At 42.3% G+C, this 21,764-nt stretch overlaps 1 protein-coding gene across 1 annotated transcript in view; it reads left to right on the forward strand.

Moving 5' to 3' along the window:
• Positions 1-14,854, forward strand: part of tmem178bb (transmembrane protein 178Bb) — a 116,619-nt gene extending 101,765 nt beyond the window's left edge. Inside the window, exons 3-4 of the mRNA XM_008290363.1 lie at positions 12,850-12,987; positions 14,604-14,854. Coding sequence (XP_008288585.1) covers positions 12,850-12,987; positions 14,604-14,854 — 389 coding nt within the window. The remainder of the gene's footprint in view (positions 1-12,849; positions 12,988-14,603) is intronic.
• Positions 14,855-21,764: the final 6,910 nt, after the last annotated feature.

A 21,764-nucleotide genomic window follows, 5' to 3' on the forward strand; every position in this document is an offset into this window, starting at 1 on the left:
GGACAGCCTGAGGGGAGACGCTCCTCCTCATCCTCTCTGTGTTTGCCTTCAGGCAGCGGTAGCGCCGCCCTGGTGGCAGCACAGAGAACAGTCTGTGGGTGGGCTCACTGCAATCTTCCTGCCTTTAACCTGCATCGTTTGGTGTAAATGTCCTGCAGGTTGGGGGGGTGGTTCTGATGGTGCGCTCAGCCGAGCGGATCACCCTCCTCAGGGCCCAGAGGTCCTGCTGGGTGCTGCTGCCCATCCAGGTGGTGATGCTCCCAGCCAGAACACTCTCTAGTGCAGGTGTAGAAGCTCCTGAGCACCTTGAGGGGGAGCTTAAAGCCCCTCAGGCGTCTGAGGAGGTGCTGTTGAGCCTTCTTCACCAGGGTGGTGATGTGACAGGACCACGTCAGGTCCTGGTGATGTTGACACCCAGGTACCTGAAGCTCTCCACTCGCTCCACCTCTTGTGACATGTCACTGAATTGTGACACTGAGACAGTAAAATATTTTTATGTGGTTTCAGCATCTGTAGAGGGAGGCACCAACGCATTAAAATGAAAAGAGAAATATGAACTTTAACCAGAACAAACATGTCAGTTCCTCTTTCTGTTCCTATCTCTACTTAAACTCTCAGTACTGCACATCCTGTCTAAATAAGCAACACTCTCATTTCCATGCTCAGAGCATCTTAAGCTGCAGATATTAATGGCTAAGAGCTTTTGCTATCTCACTCTCCGCAAGCTCTGCCTTGCATGGGTTTCTCTTTCTCCCCCTCACTCTTGCTGTCTGTCCTGCCTTTGAATCATTCAAGCTGCTTTCGGGGCCCAGTCTGGAGCATCACTCATTTCACAACTTGGCACAGGTTCTGAAAATACCAAGGAAGTCTTTAGTGAAAAATGCTAAATCAGACAACTCCTGTTTTATTGTCAGTGCCAATACAGTGGCCCATGAAAGGGCTGCACAACAGCCATGAAAGCAGCACCATGTAAAACCAGTGCTTTAATGATGCTGTGCAGTGATTGGCTGTCAGCCTCTCTGTGTCATCAGTCCTGTCTGTGCTTCACAGCCTTTTAGAGACAGAATCATATTGTATATTTGCAGAGGAATATGTCATTCAGCTTGGCAGAAGAGGTAAATGGCTTCCTGGGGCACCAGATTTCACAATTTCCCATTTCTGTTTGCCAGCAAGTTCCTTCTCCAGTTATATGATCAGCAAATGTTGAGCGATATTGTTACGTTCCTGCTTACAGTACGCAACTCGTCTGTCAATGGGGAAGAACTCACAAGAGAGTGAATGGCAGTGAACAAGTTATTTATTTATAATTGTTGAATAAATTAAATGAACAACAAAATGAAGGTTTCAAGAAAAGTGTGGAGGAAGGGTCAGCTGTGGAGTCTTGCCAAATCAAAGAAATAAATATAATAAAACAGGGCCTAACTCAAATCTTTCTGAATGAAAAGAAAATGAAAACAAAAGGCCTGGCTGTCTTCTCTAAAAGTGATAGCAAAACAAAACTTACACAGTGGCAACCACCCCTAACCTAGTGCATGTAACAAAGTGAACTACATGTGTACATGTACAGGGTACCCAATCTTACCTCTGCTGACCACCTTCCTACCACAAACCTTCAAACACTGACAGCAACATGTGAAATGACAGCAAACAGGAGGCAGAGAGTGAACAAAGGAGCATGAGGGCTTATAAAGGAGAATCCTCCAACTGATGGGATAACCAGCCAAAGCACGGGCCAATCACCCACTCCTCAGGAGCTCACAGGTGGCAGCAGCAGGAAATCCACAGGTTTTGCCCATCTTCCAATAATCACCTGTAGGAGAGAGGTGAGAGGGAGACACATGCACACACACAAATCCACCACTCTGCACCTAACAGATATGAATCATTCTGCAGAGGCTGGTGATTTTCATCTCTTCATCCTTTGATTGCAGTTCAAGACCTTTATTATTATCCTGCTCATACAAGTTTTGACAGCCCATAAAGTTGGTAAAATGTCTTACAAATGCTCATGAGTCTGATAAAGATCCGATCCTGATTCCAAGCATATTCATCATGTATTGGGAGTTAAAGGCTCAGAGTAAGATACCTGCACAACCATCGCACAAATTGCTAATAATTTCCATATAGATAAACTGTAAATCAGAGGGACCATAATGATCATATGTTGAAGGACAAGAACAGGAAAGGTTACATAATTCATACAGCACCTAAAGATCATACATCATGGGTTTCCTTTCTGCTCAGCTCCCAAAATCTAGAGTTTCAAAGATGTTCCTCCTCCTTACACTAAAGTGTAAACTCAAGCTATCTGCTAATCTAACTGACAGACACTCATGAGGTTTCTGAGCAGGGGATAAGGGGCTAAACTCACTGGTCTGTAATAACCAGTTCCTGTTGCACGAAGTTGACGGTGTTTGCAGCTGTATTGTAAAAAAGCTAAAGCACATTCATCCTGCTCAACACATGCATGAGAGGTGATGTAAACACAGGGTCCAAGGTTTTTTTTATTGTACATTTTTGTTAAAATTGTTGTCTTAATGTTTTCATGTCATATTGAAAGTCCTGTCTTTTGTTACCATGGAGACAGTGATGGACAGCTGATACGAGCATGCCACTGTAGTGGCAGTCCAATACGCCAGCTATGCTGTCACCATCTTTGCTTTGTACATGCCTCCCAGAGAGAGGTGATTGACAGCTGCTGGCCCCATCACGGACCTCCCGTTGGACCTGGAGACCCAGTATGTCATCTCAGCTCCCATATCATTCCAGCACCCAGTTCCATGGGGACCCATGTGTCTGACGGCTGTCAGCGGTAATTCCTCATCCACCCTCAGTCTATCCCTCCCCCTGCAGCACTCCTCCAGCCCCCTTGGGCCCTTGACTCAGCCTGCAGGGGGCCCAGACTGCCGCTGACTGACACACCATGAACTCACCCTTATGGCCCTGACCCCAGAGGAGAAGTATGACACTTCTCTGTGGTGCTACAAAGCCACAGGGCATGCTGTAAAGGCTCGCTCAACAAATCGCACATATGTTTAAAGACATCGACTGTGCTGCCAACTCATCCTCATCACACCCCTTGGCACCCTCCTTTCTGCTGTCTTTCATAATTTCATTTTCTCACTCCATTGTTTTCTCCCTAGTGCCAGCTGACATGGGGTAATGAAATTAAGCTCTCTTCGTCCTACCCAGTGAGTTGTGGCTGCAGGCGGACTCTGTGACATGGCCACATGCTTACAGCGCCGAAGCCTCAGCAGATCTCAGTCTAATTCACATATCATCGTGGTGTGGTTAGCTTTATAAGGTCAATCAGACCTGAAGAGGTAAACTAGACTCCATTACGATTCTCAGATATGAGGATTCAGTTTTAGACTGGTTGGTCCTGAAGGTAAAGTTAGCAATTCCAGTGTGCCTCAGTCGATCAATATAGACACCAGTACGGTGCAGACACATTGGTATTAGTTAATCAGTCACACAGACTTGTCAAATACTTATTTTATTTAGATAAGCGTGTTCTTCCCCATTTTGGTATTGTGAGGTATTCTGGGAAATGTAGGAATCCAACTCATGTATTAGAGGAGGAGTAGATGTATGTGGCCTCCCAGGTCACACTGAAGGTCCACCACAGCTGTTCAGTGTGCCTTCAAATACACTCCAGGTTTACATCTGTGTGTTCTGACAGTGTTGTGGAGTATCCAAGGCAGCACAATGCTGATTGCCAAACAATCGATAGGAAATGTTGTTCTCCATCAATCTGACTGAGAAAATAACATTTCCACACAGGCACCAAAAGCCATTTCCTTTTTATAAAATCATGTTTCACTGGGCTATTGGTCCTGCAGCAGAGAACGTAATTAAAAGAGAATTGCGGCAAAGAGCTGAACAATGGAACCTATTAAGCAGCAGAGAAAAGCAGCCAGACAGCAGCCTGTCATCTGCTGATACAGTAAACACATGAGCACAGCTATTATCCACAGTTATTCACAGCACAGCGTCAGCAATCAGGAGGATTAAATGCAAGCTTTTGTGTACATCTTTAAAGGCAGTGGTTGCTCTGATCATCTGTGCCTCATATCCTCCAATCATTTTTTTTTTTAGGAAGTTTATTGTTTTACTGAACATTTAATTATTCAAATTATTAATGTGTAGTTTGGGGGCTGCACGGTGGATCAGTGGTTAGCACCGTAGCCTCGCAGCTAGAAGGTCACTGGTTGGCGTCCCGGTGAGGACACCCGGGATCTTCCTGCGTGGAGTCTCCATGTTCTCCCCGTGCAGCGTGGGTTCTCTCTGGGTTCTCCGGCTTCCTCCCACAGTCCAGAAACATGCTGAGGTTAATTGGTGATTGTAAATTGTCCGTAGGTGTGAATGTGAGTGTGCTTGGTTGTCTGTCTCTAAGTGTAGCCCTGTGATAGACTGCTTACCTGTCCAGGTGTTTATGTATAGATAATTCACCAGAAGAACAATGTCGGCTGGTTTCGCTGTGGAAGCACGGACGGGTCTTTTGTACTGTCAATGATCATGATGTTGCACCTGTTTGAATAAGTCTGGAAAGACTCACAGTGGCTTGTAAGGGACAGAAAGACGGAGGTGACATGTTCAAACACATATATGATTGTGGTCTGAGACGGCTGCAAAATAAGTGTACCCAGATTTTTCTATCTCCCCTCTTACTCTCTTGAGCTGCATGATATTTAAAACCCCAAAGCTGGTCAGTGTCAGCTATATTAGCTGAGCAGGCTGGGACTAGTACTACACATTAACGCCTTCAGATGAATCATTTCTAGGAGGGAGTGCACATACAGTTCTAGGCTGTGACATCAACAACAATACCAAAACAACACAAACAGTTCACAGTATGTGCTGTAAACCTGACTACACAATGAAAACACAGCTACATTTAAGAAAGAGAATATTGGACAATGAGCAGTCTGACAAAAGTCACGTGCTGGTGGCAGTGTACCAGTTCTCATGTATTCTGCATCAACACTTTATCCAGGTGTCACTAAAATCTGTTAACATTAAAATGTGACCTCCAAGGGCACCAAGCCATTTCTAGAGTTTTAAGAATATGTGTGTTGTGCTGCTAAACATTAGCGCATTTGCATTGTCATTGTGAAAATATGTTTACGTTAATGACAATGACATTATGCTAATCAGTCCAAAGCTCTGCAGGATTTGATATAGCCTCATAGAAGCATGTACACTATTAGTCATTTAGATGCAACTCACACTTAACAGGAGCCCAACTGTAATCTGTATGTGTTTAGAAGAAAGTATATAAGCTGGTAATGTGGAAATAAACCACAGTATCAACTTAGTTAAATTAAAAAAAAAAAAAAACAACCTGTAGCTCCATGTGTAGATAGGAGGGTTTCTTTCATAGCTTACAAAATAGAATGATTGATAGTTACAGGTCTTTATACATTAATGAAAAGATAACTATGGCAAGCTCTTAGATCCTAAATTCTGACACTGGTCCATTTGAATAAAAAAAACTAGATTACTGCCATTTCTAAATATGTCTTTCGGTTCTCACCACACTTATCTTATTCAAATTAAAATTAGGATAAGGTGGGAGTAGTGATGAATATGATCAGTATGTCATTGAAGGATGCAGGCCGGTTGTGGGTCTCACACCCATCCACCGCCTCAACCTCCACACGTTCACTGGACTCTCATGGTCTCTGTATGAATGGTATACTTCTTCCAGCATCGACACTAAACAGCTCAAGTCAACACGCAGGCTTGTGTGCGCTGTCTGAATCCTGACTGCTGTTATCTAGGATCCACAGACCAAGACAGACAGGCTGACAGCTGCACAGACATGCATCAAACTGTGCATCAGGGCTTAAACAGATCTTTCAGTGAGATGTCCACATCAAACCTGACAATGCTCAGTCACCCATAAACAGAAGCTGAACCTGTATGCAAAAGCAATAGGTCAGCTGCTGTGCTGGAGTCAGTAGTCACAAGAGATGGTATGGTACGGAGTTTGAATGTAAAATATCAGACTATACCAAAAGCTTTTATATCCGTTTCTTCAAGTGTAAGCTGTTTGTGATGCAGCTGCCCAATGGTGTCGCATTGGAGGGGACCATCACAACGAGGCATCATTTTTCACTGCACAGGTGCCACAGTTTGTTGATTGCAGTAGATGTCAGGTGTCTGTTGATAGTTGTCACAGCAGTTGATGCTTTCAGGAGAATGTTCATATAATTCTTTTTGGAATAAAGCATGTCTTCCTTTTAGTACCAGTACCTCATGAGCATCGCAACTTAAAGCAATGTTCTTTTAAAAAAAAATAAACGTTTCTTGCGTATTTTGTTTTGCTATTTTGAATGAATGAGTGACTCCTGCTGTTCTGTAACTGCATTACCTGTTATTGACCAAACCCACTATTGATATGGACACAATGAGTGGTGAAGATGACCAGTTGGAGGGTTGTTGCTGCTGCATGATGAACAAGATCCACCCAAGAGACCTCCAGTGGTGTTTGATGATGTGTCTGTCCAATCAAGCAAAGCTTGAAGCCTGCTTGAAGTCAACCCGCTGTTCCATTTTCCAGTGCAGCAACTGAGAGGGGATTAGAGGCTTCTCTGTGCACAGCTACCTCATTGCATGTGAGGAATGCTGGTAAATTGTAACATCTACCAATAGTTGGTATTTGAGGTGTTAGGGGGACAACTGTAAATTGTAACTTCAGAAAACAGCCTTTGTTACACTCTCATGCCTCTACAGCTCTCTCTACATGCACATCACTCATGCTGGGCGACCCTCCACTACAAGTGAACTCTCAACCTGAGAGAAAAAAAACTGATTAAAAAAACAGCAACATTGTGCATTACATTAAAGTTAGCATTACATTATTCAAAAGAGTGTCGCAAAACATGATGGCTAGAAATAGTGCTATTGTGGTCACACCACTGACATTCCAATTGAAACATCCATCCATCCATCATCTCTACACCTTAATCCTCACTAGGGTCATGGGGGGCTGGAGTCTATCCCAGCTGACTCAGGGTGAAGGCAGGTTCACCTGGACAGGTAACCAGTCTATCACAGGGCTACACTTAGAGACAGACAACCAAGCACACTCACATTCACACCTACGGACAATTTACAATCACCAATTAACCTCAGCATGTTTCTGGACTGTGGGAGGAAGCTGGAGAACCCGGAGAGAACCCACGCTGCACGGGGAGAACATGGAGACTCCACGCAGAAAGATCCCGGGTGTCCTCACCGGGACGCCAACCGGTGACCTTCTAGTTGTGAGGCTACGGTGCTAACCACCGAGACACCTGCAGCCCAACATTTAAAAAATAAAAACAATAAGCAGTCAAAAATGCTAATCACGTTTACTGTTGCCTCTAATAGAGCCACAGAAGAGTAACGTTTTACTAGTTTTAGGTCCCAGATCATTCTTATGAAAAGAACATACCATTTATTTGCACCTGTGTTTAAAATCATTTAATTAATGTATTAAGAAATGACTAATGTGCATGGGAATTGACACAGTTCACTCTTGCAATAGATAATAGATAATAATCTCCTTTCCCCAGTGGAAAATGACTCACATGAATACAGTGAATAACATGAAGATGCAGTGGCAGTTCAGTCAGTTCACTGCTCCAGCCTGCAAACAGGTAACAAACAACAGCCTGAGAATTTGCTTGTCAAGCAGCTCCAGCTTGATACACCAAATATGAAATAACATTAATCGATCAGCAAGTCCTGATTTGAAAAATCACACACCACACTTACATTTATAACACACATATATATCATTTAACACCATTTACACTTAAAATACGCAATTCAGATGACTACAGTCTGATACAAATGAAAGGAAACACCTGATAAACTAAAGAAAAACTAAACAAAGATCAAACTCAACAGAAATCCCCCTGTAACCTCCCTCAGTTCAGCCCAATCATGTAAGTGGTCACTGCTGGCATCTTCATGTGTGCACTCCATGACGACACGCCCCTGGAGTGGATCTCCAAGCGAGAGCAGTTAACAAGTGTCTTTTCACAACAAGCAGGGGTGCTTCCCAGCTCAATCACATATATCAGTTCTTATATCAGTTCTTTGCTAATGGCAGGACATTCTCAGTGGAGGTAGTTCTCTCAAAAGTGTCAGAATCATTTTTGTATAGAAATTATATCCCAGTTATTTCATGCCAGTGTTCTGATTTGTGTTTTCACCAAGTGCATGTATCACACACCAAAGAATCGGGCCAGAAAACATCCATTCAGTCAAAGTCCTCTGCTCGCTCTCCTCCCACTCACTGACTGCCCAGTCTGCATGCCTGTCATTCTGTCCATCGTCCTTGTGTGCAACTGTTAGCCTGCATGTCAGACAAGTGCTGACTTAGTCCTGAGAAAACTCTAGCCCTAAAATTCATCCTCATTTCCATATCAACAGCTGGAAACAGATACTGTATGTAGATCACAATTTTACAGTATTTTTTTTTTGTGATCTTGCCAATAGTCAAATGAGAAGATCAGGATCTGTTTCATCCATGTGTGTATATTACAGAGCTGGGTCCATGCATTTACACTAAATTAGCACGAAATTTCAAAGCAGGAAGACACTAGGGGCGGCTATGGTTCAATTAAAGTGGACTGTCTGCTAATGTTGAGGTTTCTGGTGGTGTGTGTGAATGGTTGTAGAAGAGACGCATTGCCTGATTATTGTTCTTTTGTACAATAAACCTGTTGGACTTGTTGTTAGTCTCCGGAGGTGTGCATATAAAGTCTATTTCCCTATTAGCATTCTGTTATAAATGTTAATGATTAATTGTAACCCTTTCATATTTTGTTTTCTTTCTTTTTTTTCAGATTTTGTGGGGCCACTTTAAAATGTTATAGTTGTCAGTAAACCATGATTTGACCACTTAGGACGTATGTATTCGATTATTGGAAGGTCTAATGCTGCCCAAGGTCAGGTTTTTCTGCAGACTGTTGTTTTCTGTTCCACAATCTAAATGTAGTCCTCTTTTCTCACAGTGCTGTTTATTTTGACAAGGTTAAGATAAGATAAGATAAGATATGCCTTTATTTATCTCACAGTGGAGAAATTCACGTTGTTGATAGCAGCATTAACACAGAGATACACACATATGAGACAGAAAAAAATGTACATATAAATATAAGAAGTAGTGCAAACAAAGAGAATAGTGCAAACACAATATGAAAATGGGCTTCTGAATGGAGGGTATATGGAAAAGATATATATATATATATATATATGTTGCCTGTTACATCAGCTGAAAAACACCCCTAAAGTATTACACTCCCACGACCATGAATAGCTGTAGGGATGTGTTCTTAGGGTTGAATGCTTCCTCTCATTGCCCTGCGTCCGAACGGCTCCATTTTCATTGTCTCCATTCACAGAACTGAGCATCAAAAGCTTTCTTCTGTGTCCAGCTGAGCTTTTGTGTCTGTGTCTTGGAGAAGTGGAGTCCTTCTCTGTCAGTGTCCATGGAGCCCAGTCATGTTCAGTGTCTGCATCGAGATGGTGCGAGAACGTGCTCAGATTCATCAGTCTTGGTGGTGATCCTTGGATTCTTCTGGGCTTCTCACACAACCACGTTTGCCAGTGCAGGGCTCACTTTTGGCGTACGACCAGATTTTTTTTGATATAATTTTTTGTGTATGAGCTTCATCTCCAGATAAAACCTGTTCATCAAATTAAAATCCACTGTGAATCAAAATGTGGCATTACTTTGAATCATTCTGTGCTTACCTGTACGTACAGAGGTTTTTAGTATATATAAGATGAATCATCAGGTAGTTTTGGGTGAATAAGGTTGATGTGGACACTTAGTTTAGGAAAAAAAGAGAAAACGCTAAAGGCCAAATCATAGCATATGTCATCTCACAGTACTTTGCATAGTAAAGGACAGCATTAGTGGGAAAGAAGACAGAAACAGCTGTGTATAATAACTTGTATTCGTTTGTATCTGTCAGCCTGATTGCTATGGTGATAATAAAGATGATAATACTGCTACGTATGAGTAGGATTGCTTGTAGCTGCAGGTCAACAACATATAGCTCCAGAGCCACAGGTACTTGCAGACAGGTTCAGGTAGAGAGTAGACAAAGCACAATGTTCATGAGCAAATTCACATACAGGCAGAGTGAAGTACGTACACTTCTTCACTTTCTTCAGGACTGATCACAGTAAAGCCACATAACTGTCTGCTCAACATCCATACCTTCACTTTATTTCTTCACTTCAGTATTTCTCCACTAATCCTTCGCTGGTGGGAAGACAGTTTTCTGTCCTCGTCGTGCTCACAGCACAGTTGCATTAGAAACATCACGGCCCTATTACACCACTTCCTCACAGACTTCTAATGCATCTGTTGGGAGCTGTGATTCTTGTTATACCAGTCATCGTCAAACTGTCGCAGACCTCTCCAGACACAGCTGGTTAACTCTTTCAGTGGGCATTTTTTTTACACACCTGAAGAAGTTGAACCTTTACTCCTGGATAATAGACATTTTCTCAGCAATGATTTTTCACAATAAGGCATGTTTGACCATAAAGTGTCATCGTCAACACAAGACTCAGTGCTACGCTACACCTGTGTTTTGGGACAGACGTTTAATTTGTTCATTGAATTTAAGAAATCTGCAAATTAACTGTTAGTATGTTGAAGATGTGAGAATTGGATGTTAAAAAGGTGGAACATTTCTTATTTTACTTTGGCCCTCCAGGCAGTTGCAGCTATGTGGCTGGAGGAGACCAGAGTCAGTTTTTAAGATTGTGGAGTTTTACTGACTAATGCCAAAGAAATATTTTGTCCATTAAAGTGTACGCTGGGGAGGAATGGGCTCAGTATTAGCATACTGTTGATGAAGGGACAACGACTTGCATGACTGGAGAATTCTTTGGTTGTTTTGTCTTTCATTTCTGAGTTTATTTTCATTGAAATGTTGTGACGTGTCTCGCTCCGTGACATAGTGTCCCCTGTGGTAAATGGTAAATGGTCTACACTTACACAGCGCCTTTCTACCTTAGTGGTACTCAAAGCGCTTTACAGTGTTTCCCATTCACACACACATGGCAACAGGGCTACAATGAAAGCTATGTTCAGTGTCTTGCCCAAGGACATGGCATGTGGAGGGGCTGGGGATCGACCCACCAATCAGTGGACAGCCCGCTCTACCACCTGAGCCAGCACCAGCGTTTCTCTCCCCCCATCCAAGTGTTTTAACTATTACATTCTGATCTACTTGGGAAGAGAAGTCTGAGTTGTGCTTGAAGCTCTCCCTCCTCCTCTAATTTGTTTTCAGACTATCTCAGACTGTCATTACCCTCCTGCACAGCACACTGCTGTCCTTCTGGCATAGCCTGGCCCCCATGCTTTACACTTTTTGTCTCTTTTTCTGTTTGTCTCACAGTGGTTTAAAAAATAGATCACATATAGAAAACTGGCCTTAGGTTTAGTATTCAGTCTAACAAGTCTCTCTAACTTCTGCTGCTCCCAATCAGCAAGAAGTTCTCTTTTCAAATCTGAAGTGTACGTCATATAATGGAAGTTAAAACCAGCAGCTGGTTCCCTAAGCCACAGTTGGATATGCATCATCTCAGAAGAGGCAGGCCTACATAAGATTAGCTCAAGTGTTCCTGCAGAACACATAAGTACATCTTATGGTTGTGTCTTTTGTTCAAACTATCAGCCATTGCACAAACATCATGATGTCTCACTCAGTGCTCACGTTCACGCTGTAATACATTCAGGGACTCAGTGGTAGAACATTTCACACAAAGCAAGTGCATATTTCTTACGACTACAACATTATATCCAAGTATGAACACTGTGAGAGGCAGAGTTTACGATTGAGAGGAAAACATTGACTAGGTTGTCATAGTTCCTAAAAATGCAGTGCAATAATGATGTTAGTCTTCATCTGAAAATTATAAAGCATTAACCTAAACACATAAACACGTTCTAGTGATAGTTCAAGCTTCATTCATGCAGGCAAATGTTTGTTGAGAGTACTGCTTCCTTCTGGAAGAACATACAGATGCAGAACTACTCCGAATCATCCTGTAAAAGGCACAGCAGCAGTCTTTACTGTAAAAGAAGGCAAATAATAGTGTCACCCTCTGTGGACTCTTGCTATCAATGACTGGTGTTCCCTGTGGTTTAATTCAGTTTAATTCAGGGACACTTGGAAGCACATTCAGAGTATTTCAGTGTGTCAGAAACAAGTGAACCACAGCACCATATGAAGTTAATGAGGTGACAATATGCCAGGTGTTTGACTTTGATCAGAATGTCCACAGCTACTGGCAGAGTGCACAACAGAACGCTTCCCCAGTAGGAAGCACAATCAGATCAGCGCTGTCTGTGATGCAACAGTGGGAAATGAATGTGCATATTAATGTCAGCTTCCTGTGTTGTTGTCACAGCTTTTGACATCCTGAACATTGACTGCTTTAGATTTAGTTAAACATTAGACAGGCTTGTGTCAGTATTTGTGTGGACTGCAGCTGTTTTTTTGAAACACAGTTAACATGTTAAAAGACATTATCTGTACAATGTTCATTTGAACCATTTGGACCAGTCTGGCTGTGACTGACAGTGCTAGTCTTAATGCACCGGAGTTACTATCTGGCCTTTTGCTGCCAAGGAATGTAAATATGTAGATGTGGGCAGGGCGGGTCATCACCAACCCAGAACTAAATGAAACACCTTAAAATGTTTCTTCTGACTTTTCCATCTTTGGGGCAGAATAAATATGTGTGTCAAGTGTTCTCTCCATACAGCTGCAGTAACCAGTTCTGTGTTAACTTGGCGTTAAACTCTCTGCTTTTGTCCTTTCTCAGACTTGCGACGAATGACAGCTGGTTTCATGGGCATGGCTGTGGCCATCATTCTCTTCGGCTGGATCATCGGCGTGCTTGGCTGCTGCTGGGATCGAGGCCTCATGCAATATGTAGCCGGCCTTCTCTTCCTTATGGGAGGTGAGTCTGTTTGTCTGTCTCTCACATGTTCACGCGTTATCAGCATCAGTCATTGTAATTTTCTACCTAACGGTTTAAAACAAATTAGGAAGAATGATGTACCATTGTAGATATGTAGATTGTAAACCATTTGATACCTATCATTCATGAATTAATTTTACTTGTTTAACATATTAAGATGTATTTTTTTTTCTTATCCTATCTTCCATGCGCCCATGCATTTTAACTCTTTACACATAGATTACAAGAACTGTAAAAGATAAACTTAAAGTGTCCAAAATGACATGTAAAAAGCAGTTGTCTATCATTGAAATTTAAAGGTGTTAGCAAGTGATCTGTGAACTTTGGACCAAACAATGAATTGACAGATGAAACATGTGTCCTATCCCGGTCAGATAACACTGTAAGCACATACACTATGCATGGTTTGTGTGTTCTTATAAGTGTGATGGTGATTATTTAGACTTGCGAATGTAAGTGAAGCATAGGAGTGTGTGCATCCAGCCCCTGCTGCCCCAAAACACCCAGGCACACAGAACCGTGTGTCCCAGTTTGTGGCCGTGGACAGCCATTAGTAACTTCACAAGCTGGTGTGCTGTGTGCTGCCCAGCTCCAGCTTGACGAGAGGCACCTGCACCGTCCATCACGACAGGCCACGGATTAGTGCTGTGCTCTACAGTAGTATAATGAACAGGCAATTAGAAACTCAATTATGTTGCTTTCTAATAAAGGTAAAAGAAATTGGCTAAGTCAGTTTGCAAAAGCAAAATCACAGAATAGCATCCCACAGGGTCACACAGCTCCCACAGTCATGCCAGATTTTGGAGTCTGCCAAGACAAAATGGGTTGAGCTTATTTTTGTGGTTTTTCAAGTGCTGCAATCCAGCAAGCATGTTCCCTTCCCTCAGCGATCACTCAGTGGTGTGTGGAGACTGGGCAGTCGGCAGGATCTTTACACAGCTATTTCTGACACATTTTGTGTAAACAATAAAGGCTAGTCCAATTTAATAAAATATTAGGCGTTAAAAAACAAAAAAAACAATGGAGGATGGAATGTGCTGACTTGTTCACTCTCCATAGCTAAGAGCTTCAGTTGCCTAACTTAGAAATGTGTTGTATGTATGACTCTACTCCACAACCCCGGTGTGAAAATTCTGTTCTTTGTAACCCAACCATCCACCCTCTCATCATCGCTGTGAGTTCTCTGCAGTGTAGGAATAATGTCATACTCTCTGGACTGGACTTAACTTTGCAAGCGAACATAATCAAGACATGATATTACAGTACAATTTTATCAAATTCAAACATAACTTGAAAATCAAATTAGTAGGACGTACAGTGTGGTGCCAATAACTTACAAGACTGAATTTCTGCAGCTGCACCACAGCATGCATCTGCTAATGTGGTTTTTGTGGAACCATGGGCCAGCAAAAACAACCCCTCAAAGTTTGAATCTGTCAAAATAAATAAAATGTAATTACAGAATTAGTCTCACATCTCATTTAAACATGTTTTAGGGACACGAGATTTCACCAGTGATGTTGAGTTTAGTGTCTCCTTTCCACTGTCTCATGTCAGGCTGTTACACCTTACAACATCTTGTTCTGTTGTTGCAGGAACTTTCTGCATCATTTCCCTCTGTACCTGCGTTGCTGGCATCAATTTTGAGCTTTCGCGTTACCCGCGGCACCTGTACGGCCTGCCTGATGACATCGGCCATGGCTACGGCTGGTCCATGTTCTGCGCCTGGGGAGGCCTCGGCCTCACCCTCATCGCTGGCTTCTTCTGCACCCTGGCTCCCTCTGTCCAGCCAATACCCCGTTCCACCTGCCCCAAATCCCGACAGGAGAATGGTACCGTCTGCTAAAGCTTGCAACTGTGAGAAGACTAACTGAATCCACAGATAGAATACACCAACAGAAAAACTGTTCCATGTGTTCATCCGTCTACTCATTTCCACTCTATCTGGGTTACAGATTTTTTTTTAAAATTTGTCTGTGTGTGTGTGTGTGTGTGTGTGTGTGTGTGTGTGTGTGTGTGNGTGTGTGCGTGCGTGCGTGCGTTTGTGTGTGTGTGCATGTGTGTGTGTTTAAAATGAGCGTCTAGATGATCTGCTATCTTGAAAATACAAGAAAAACTGAAGAACTAGAGAAATATTATCAAAAAATTGAAGTTGTGCTTGTTTTAATAATATGAAGGAGATACAGAAATAGACAATTACCCAAAAAGATTTGAAAGAGTTTACATGGAGACAGTCAAAGACTAAATTGTGGAGAGTAAGTGGTTGTGGCAGACGAGTGGCTCTAAACATCTGGTAATGGACAATGATGCTCAGCCTGAGAACTGCTTCTGTCAGTTGCTCTACTGTGATCATGGAGAACTACGTGAATCAGCAGTATTGGAGGGAATAATCGGATCACTTAAAGATCTTGTGGATGTTTCTGATGGACTTCACTTCTTGGAGCCTCCTGTGGGATTATTCACGATGGACTGGACCAGACATTAAACTGTGTGTCGGAGTGAGATCATGTTTAGTGGCCATTAGTGAACTTTCAGTGTTCCACCTTCGAGGTCCCTCCAGCTACATGTGACAGACGGGCGATGAGGACATCCAGGACCTCCACTGTTGTACATTATTGTACAGAATATTCCAGAAAAATGACAACCAGGAACTGTCATTTTGGACTATTTTCCTTCCTGTGTACAATTGTGAACAAAAGTTTACATGCACTTGTAGCGTCTATTTATATCGTTGCAGTTATGAATTTGCAAGGTCTCCTATACCTCCTAATTTTCTGTTATGTATTCATTGAAACACATGTCACATCTATGTCATGTCACAAAATCTATGTCACAAAAAATCATGCATTTTGTTTGTTTTATAGACTTGTTATGTGTCCTCTGGAAATACAACTAAACATGCTGGGTCAAAAATATACATTCAGCAACTTGAACTGTCAGCTGTGGTAATGTGGGAAGCTGTGTTAACCAGATGTTGTCAGTGGCATGGCCGCTTCACCTCTCACGTGTGATTACATTTGACTATAGCTGCTGACTCCTCTGAGCCAATTGAAATCAGGCCGATCTGATACACTCATTAGACTTAACCACAGACGCTACAACGGGAAACTCCTGGAGCTCAGCACAGTTTTGTAAATGCAAATCATTGGCCTGAACAAGTCAGGAAAGTCACTTGGAGCTATTTTGAAGTGATATCATCTGTGAAAACAATTATTTGTAAGTATTAAGGGCAAAGTTGTGTCGCTGCTACGATCAGGAAGAAAATGTAAGCTATCACCTGCTGCTGAGAGACACTAAATCCAGTGATTAAGAGTCAACCAAGAATCACCAAAAAGCAGCTCTGTAATTTTTAGAAGCTGCTGGAACACAGGTGTCAATGTCCACAGTCAAGCATGTTTTACATCGCCATGAGCTGAGAGGCAGCCTTGCAAGAAGGAAGTCCTTCCTCTAGAAGCAGCACCTTAAGGCTCTCCCCAAGCTTGTAGCAGATCACATGATCAAAGAAAGGCCTGCTGCAGGAAAGGCCTGTGGTGAAATGAAACAAAACTTCATGTCAGAAATATGTTTGAATGAGAGAAGGTGAGGTTTGTAACCCCAACAATACCATACGTATGGTCATGCATGGCGGCGGCATTATGATGCTGTGGGGCTGTTTTGGTGTCAGTGGAACTTGTGCTTTACACAAAGGAAATTGAATAACGAAGAATGAAGGTTGCCTGTTCATTCTTCAGGAGAACCTAATATCGTCAGCCAGAAGGTTGGGTCTTGGATGCAGTTAGGTGTTCCAACAAGACAAGACCCCAGACACACATGAAACGTGATAAAGAAATGGCCAAATCAGGCTACAATTAAGGTTTTAGACTGGCCAAATTCCTGACTTTAAACCCCATTAAGAATGTGTGGACTGTGCTGAAGTAAGTCCGTGTCAAAAAGCCAAGAAAATGCATTGAACTGCACCATCTTTCAAAAGGAGTGGTCAAAGATACAACCAGAAGCTTGTGCACAGCTACCAAAAGGGCTCATTTGAGGTAAAAATTGCCATGGGACATTTGACTAAACATTAGCACTGCTGTATGTATGTTTTAGAATCAGCAAAAGTTTTCAAATCTCCAGAGGACCTATAATAAATCTATAAAAGAAACAACGTTCATGGTTATTTAAAAAAAAAAAAAAAAAAAAAAATCATGATGTTTAGAGTCATAGGAGTTAGAGAGTTAATGAAGACACAAGACTGCCAGGATACACATGGTCTTGACAAGTGTATGTAAACTTTTGCTCACAGCTGTTGGTGCATTCCATTTCATCAGATAATCTCATATATCATTTTATACATGCATTCCTCTTTTATTCAGTGCGTTTTCCTTTTTATTGGATCCCTACTGTTGTGAACAAACTGTTAATTAAGCATACATTCAGACCAAACGTGTTTTTTTCCATTCTAGCCATAGTGGTAAATGTGTGTGTGTGTGTGTGTGTGTGTGTGTGTGTGTGTGTGTGTTTGGGGAGGAGTTGTTTTGCAGTCTCTGTAGAAAAAAAATGTTAATAATAAAAAAAAAAAAACAAAGACCATAATGAGAAAGTGCAGCCCTGTCTAGAGAATGCCAAAAGGCAGGATGAGCTGAGAGGTGGACCGGAGAGATGCTGTGTTCTGTTCAACCCAACAGATGTCTGCTTTACCATCTTTTCTGGAGATTCCTGGCATACATGACAGATATTCAGCTCTGTACTCTGCTGCCTTGAGCAACTTTGGAGTAATTACATTTAATGAGAACACACTGGCTTGTTTTTTTTTTGTTGTTTTGTTTTGTTTTGTTTTTTTGGGACTCTGTAAAGCTCCACTGTTTCTCTGAGCGCACAGCTTTTTCTAAAGATTTTTTTTTGTTTGTCAACAGCTGAGACCTGGGAGGCCTGTCTACAGGCCGTCTGCTATCTGAGAGGAGGGCACACAGTGCAGTATCTAAGCACAAGATTAAAAACGGTCTCATCTTACTGGGTGAACGTTATCTAGACTGAAGGAGGAAAATGTTCTGTATCTGCAAGACAGGCCTCAGCTGCCAATCATGACAAACAAATACAAACTAGCATGGGCTTTCACATGCCTATGCACATTGGGGAGGATGGCCATTTAATCTCTCACCAAGACCAAACAGAGCAGCTCGTTGTGCAGGCTGTGACAAAAGGCACCTCCAAAGCTGAGCCTTGAACTCCAACAATGCAATATTAAACACTGCTACTAAAGGGTAGTGAGACCACAGGCACCTGATCCTCCACTGGAACCATGCATTAAAACCCTACAGTGGATCAGTTCCAAAACCAAAACCTGAACTGTTCAGGAATAATTCTTGTTAATTACAGCTTGTCCAGGAAGCCACTTATGTCTGTCGGCACCTGGTGGTCATAGCTTTGTAGCTTTGGCTGTTTGCCAACAATAGTGTTTCACTTGGGACTGGGTTATTGGATTTCCCAGTTATGTTTTAGAATCCTGGATATTCTACCTATCATACTCTGAAACCGGATTACTGGGATCTGCAAAGATTTAGGTTTTGATCAGTGAGTCTCAAGCTCTTTTGGATGTGGGGGCAAACAGAATGCTGCAATAGGAGATGTAGTAGATTTCAGCAACTATTTTGAGAAACTCCTTTTTTTCAGAAGTCAAATGCTGTTTAAGCTGCTCATATGTTTCATCACAACTACCTGTGACCTGGTTGGACAGCTTCAGTGCCCTTATAATGTGGGAACCAGGGGTCTGTGTCTCTTTCTGTAACTTTCTGAGAGTGACAATGCAACTTTTTTCATGTAATAAAGCTTCTTCAGTCAATTTACAAGGGAAAAAAATGAGTGTAACAAATATAAATGGTTTCAAGGAGGGCCTGAAAATATGAGGATGCTCAGATATGCGCATCCCCATTTTAAAAGATTTTCATGTTTTGACACTATCACTGATGGCTGTCCTTTAGTCCTGACTTTGACAGTGGCCATTTGGGAAAGTTCCAAACCTTTATCATTTCCAAACTGGTTTAGAAGATGTTCTTTTCCTATTTTTTCTGGCATATTGAGTCTGAATGATAGGCTATGTGTATTCCAGGGACGACAGATGAAAATGAAAATGGCTAATGTGCACAGTAAGTAAATAAAATACTTCAAAAGTTCAAGGTTGAAAAGTTAATCTTTGTAAGGCCATGCAATAGATCTGTAGTTATTGTGTGTTCTTGTCAAACGACATCCTTACGGCCTCGTAGCCGACCAGCCTTGGACTGGCATTGGTTTAGATAATATGCATTAACTGTTTGAAACCTGATCACTTGACTCTCTGTGTGTCTTGACTTGTTGGACCGTTGTATCAGTGTCTCTGTGTTTTTAGATCTCAGAAATTAACTTGGTCATTTGAATATAATCGTAAAATAAAAGACCCAAGACGTAATAAACCAGAATTAACCTTTAATAACAGAAACTGTTTGTTGCTTTCATGCAACTCTTTCTGGGCTGTAGTGGCATCATGTACCTTACTTTTCAATCAGCTTTCTGATCTAGAGTATAACGGGGCCTCACTGTAGAATTATCTGAATAAAAATAATTTCAGATGCAGATTAACGGTAGACAGTTTGTGGTTGTAAATTAACTAAGTATTGTTTCAGATCAAAATAAAGTAGTTTTGTCTCTAAATTGAGTATACAGCAACAGTCTTGTCTTTGTGGGTCTTCTGGGAGAGAGGAAAAGAGGTCAGAACAAAGGGGTTTTAGGAGACAGCTACTATGGGGGTTAACATCTTCATCTGAGTTTGTTTCGATAGAGACAGCATCTTCAAACGGTTCACTGAAAACCACTTATCCAACTACACCAAGCTAAACCTTTACAACTACAGTCATGGAAAAAATGATGAGACCACCTTGTTTTCTTCAATGTCTTGTTCATTTTAATGCCTGGTACCACTAAAGCTACATTACCTGAAGAATACAATGACCACAACAACGAATGCAGCTGATTCCATCCTACTTTATGTCCTATGTGACCTGCTTCAGCTTCACTGTGTTCCCTGTCGGGTCTATAAGAGGCCGTTTCATGTCATCAGCAGCACATGCAAAGACCTGGAGTGGTTCCTGCTTACATTGAGGCCGTAGCACAACCCAGAAGCTGTCAGCTCTCACATAATGCCTAAAACAGAGGGATTATGGGAAGCCACAAAGGCAGCCATCTTGGCTCTGCTGGAAAATGGCTTGAGTGAGAGACAGGTAGCGACAAAACTGAAGATCTCCAAGACGGCCGTTCATTACACCAAGAAGCAACCAGTCCACCATGGTGCTACCACATTGCTAGCTGGTGGCGGCTGGAAACGTCTTTCTACCCACGAGATGACCGAGCACTCATCCGTTCTGTGTCAGGAGTCGTGGTCAGACCTCCAGGGACCTGAACATGAGTGGGCACTGTGGAGAAATGTGACTTGTTCAGAAAGGACAGTTGGAAACCGACTTGTTGAAGCTGGTCTGAAGTCACACAGGACACAGAAGAAGCCCTTCATCAAGCAAAGCCAGAGGAAAGCTCTCCGCTCTCTGCTCTCTGCTGGGGATCACAGGGATTGGACTGTTGATGGTTGGGCTGAGGTTCTCTTCAGTGATGAATCTAATTTTCTTTTGATGCCCACTCCAGCCAACTTCCTGGCTAGGAGGAAGCCTGGAGGAGCCTCCAGACCAGACTGTCCTGCCCCTACAGTAGAACATGGGGGTGGATCAGTGACTATCTGGGCTGGTTCCAGTTTGGGTGGAACAGGGCCAATGGACCAGGTCATGTACATGCTGCTCTGGAAAACAGTCTTCTTCCATCAGCTGGAAAACTCTTTCCTGCCTCCAGTGACTGGATTTTCCAACCAGACGATGCCCCATGCCACACGGTGAGGTCAGTTAAAGCCTGGATGGAGAACCAGAACACTGGAACCATGCCTTGGCCTGCTCAGTCACCAGATCTACATCCAATGGAAAACCTGTGGAAACCATCAAAGGCTAAATGGAGAAGCACAAGCCCACAAACAAAGCACGTTAGTGTGAATCTGAGCAACAGGAATGGGCTGCTGTGGCAGCAGAACCATGTCAGAACCTGGTGGAGAGCATATTGCTGCAGTCATCAGAAACTATGGTTCTGCCATCAAGTACTAACTCCTGTGCATCATGTGACTAAAACAGATAGAACAGAAAACATGGAACGTCTAAAACCACTGTTCTGGCAGCACAATGCCATAGCTACTGATGGAAGAAATTATTACCAAGAAAACATAGAACATGTCTGATATCAGCTCTGAAGTTAAACTCATATGAGCTGGTTTTGTTGTTATCAATATATTTGTCCAAACAAATGGACCTTTGGTGGTACTATACATTAAAATGAACAAGAAATTAAAGAAAACAAGGTGGTCTGATCATTTTTTCCATGACTGTGGATTATTAAGTACTAGAGGGTATTGAGATAAAAACTGATGTTTTTTGTTTTTTGTTTTTTGGGTTTTTTTTTTTTTTTAAATCCCCCCTCTGGTTAAAATCAAGTTTCTTTTTACCTCATTAACATGCCACTGTTGTGTTTTTTCTATGTTACAAGATATATCTTAAACAGTCAGTGCCATCCATCATCTATACACCGCTTAGTCCTCACCAGGGTCATGGGGGGCTGGACTCTATCCCAGCTGACTCAGGGTGAAGGCAGGTTCACCTGGACAGGTAACCAGTCTATCACAGGGCTACACTTAGAGACAGACAACCAAGCACACTCAC

The sequence above is a fragment of the Stegastes partitus genome, unplaced genomic scaffold, assembly GCF_000690725.1.
Source record: "Stegastes partitus isolate 25-593 unplaced genomic scaffold, Stegastes_partitus-1.0.2 Scaffold15, whole genome shotgun sequence".
In the NCBI taxonomy this organism is placed as follows: domain Eukaryota; kingdom Metazoa; phylum Chordata; class Actinopteri; family Pomacentridae; genus Stegastes; species Stegastes partitus.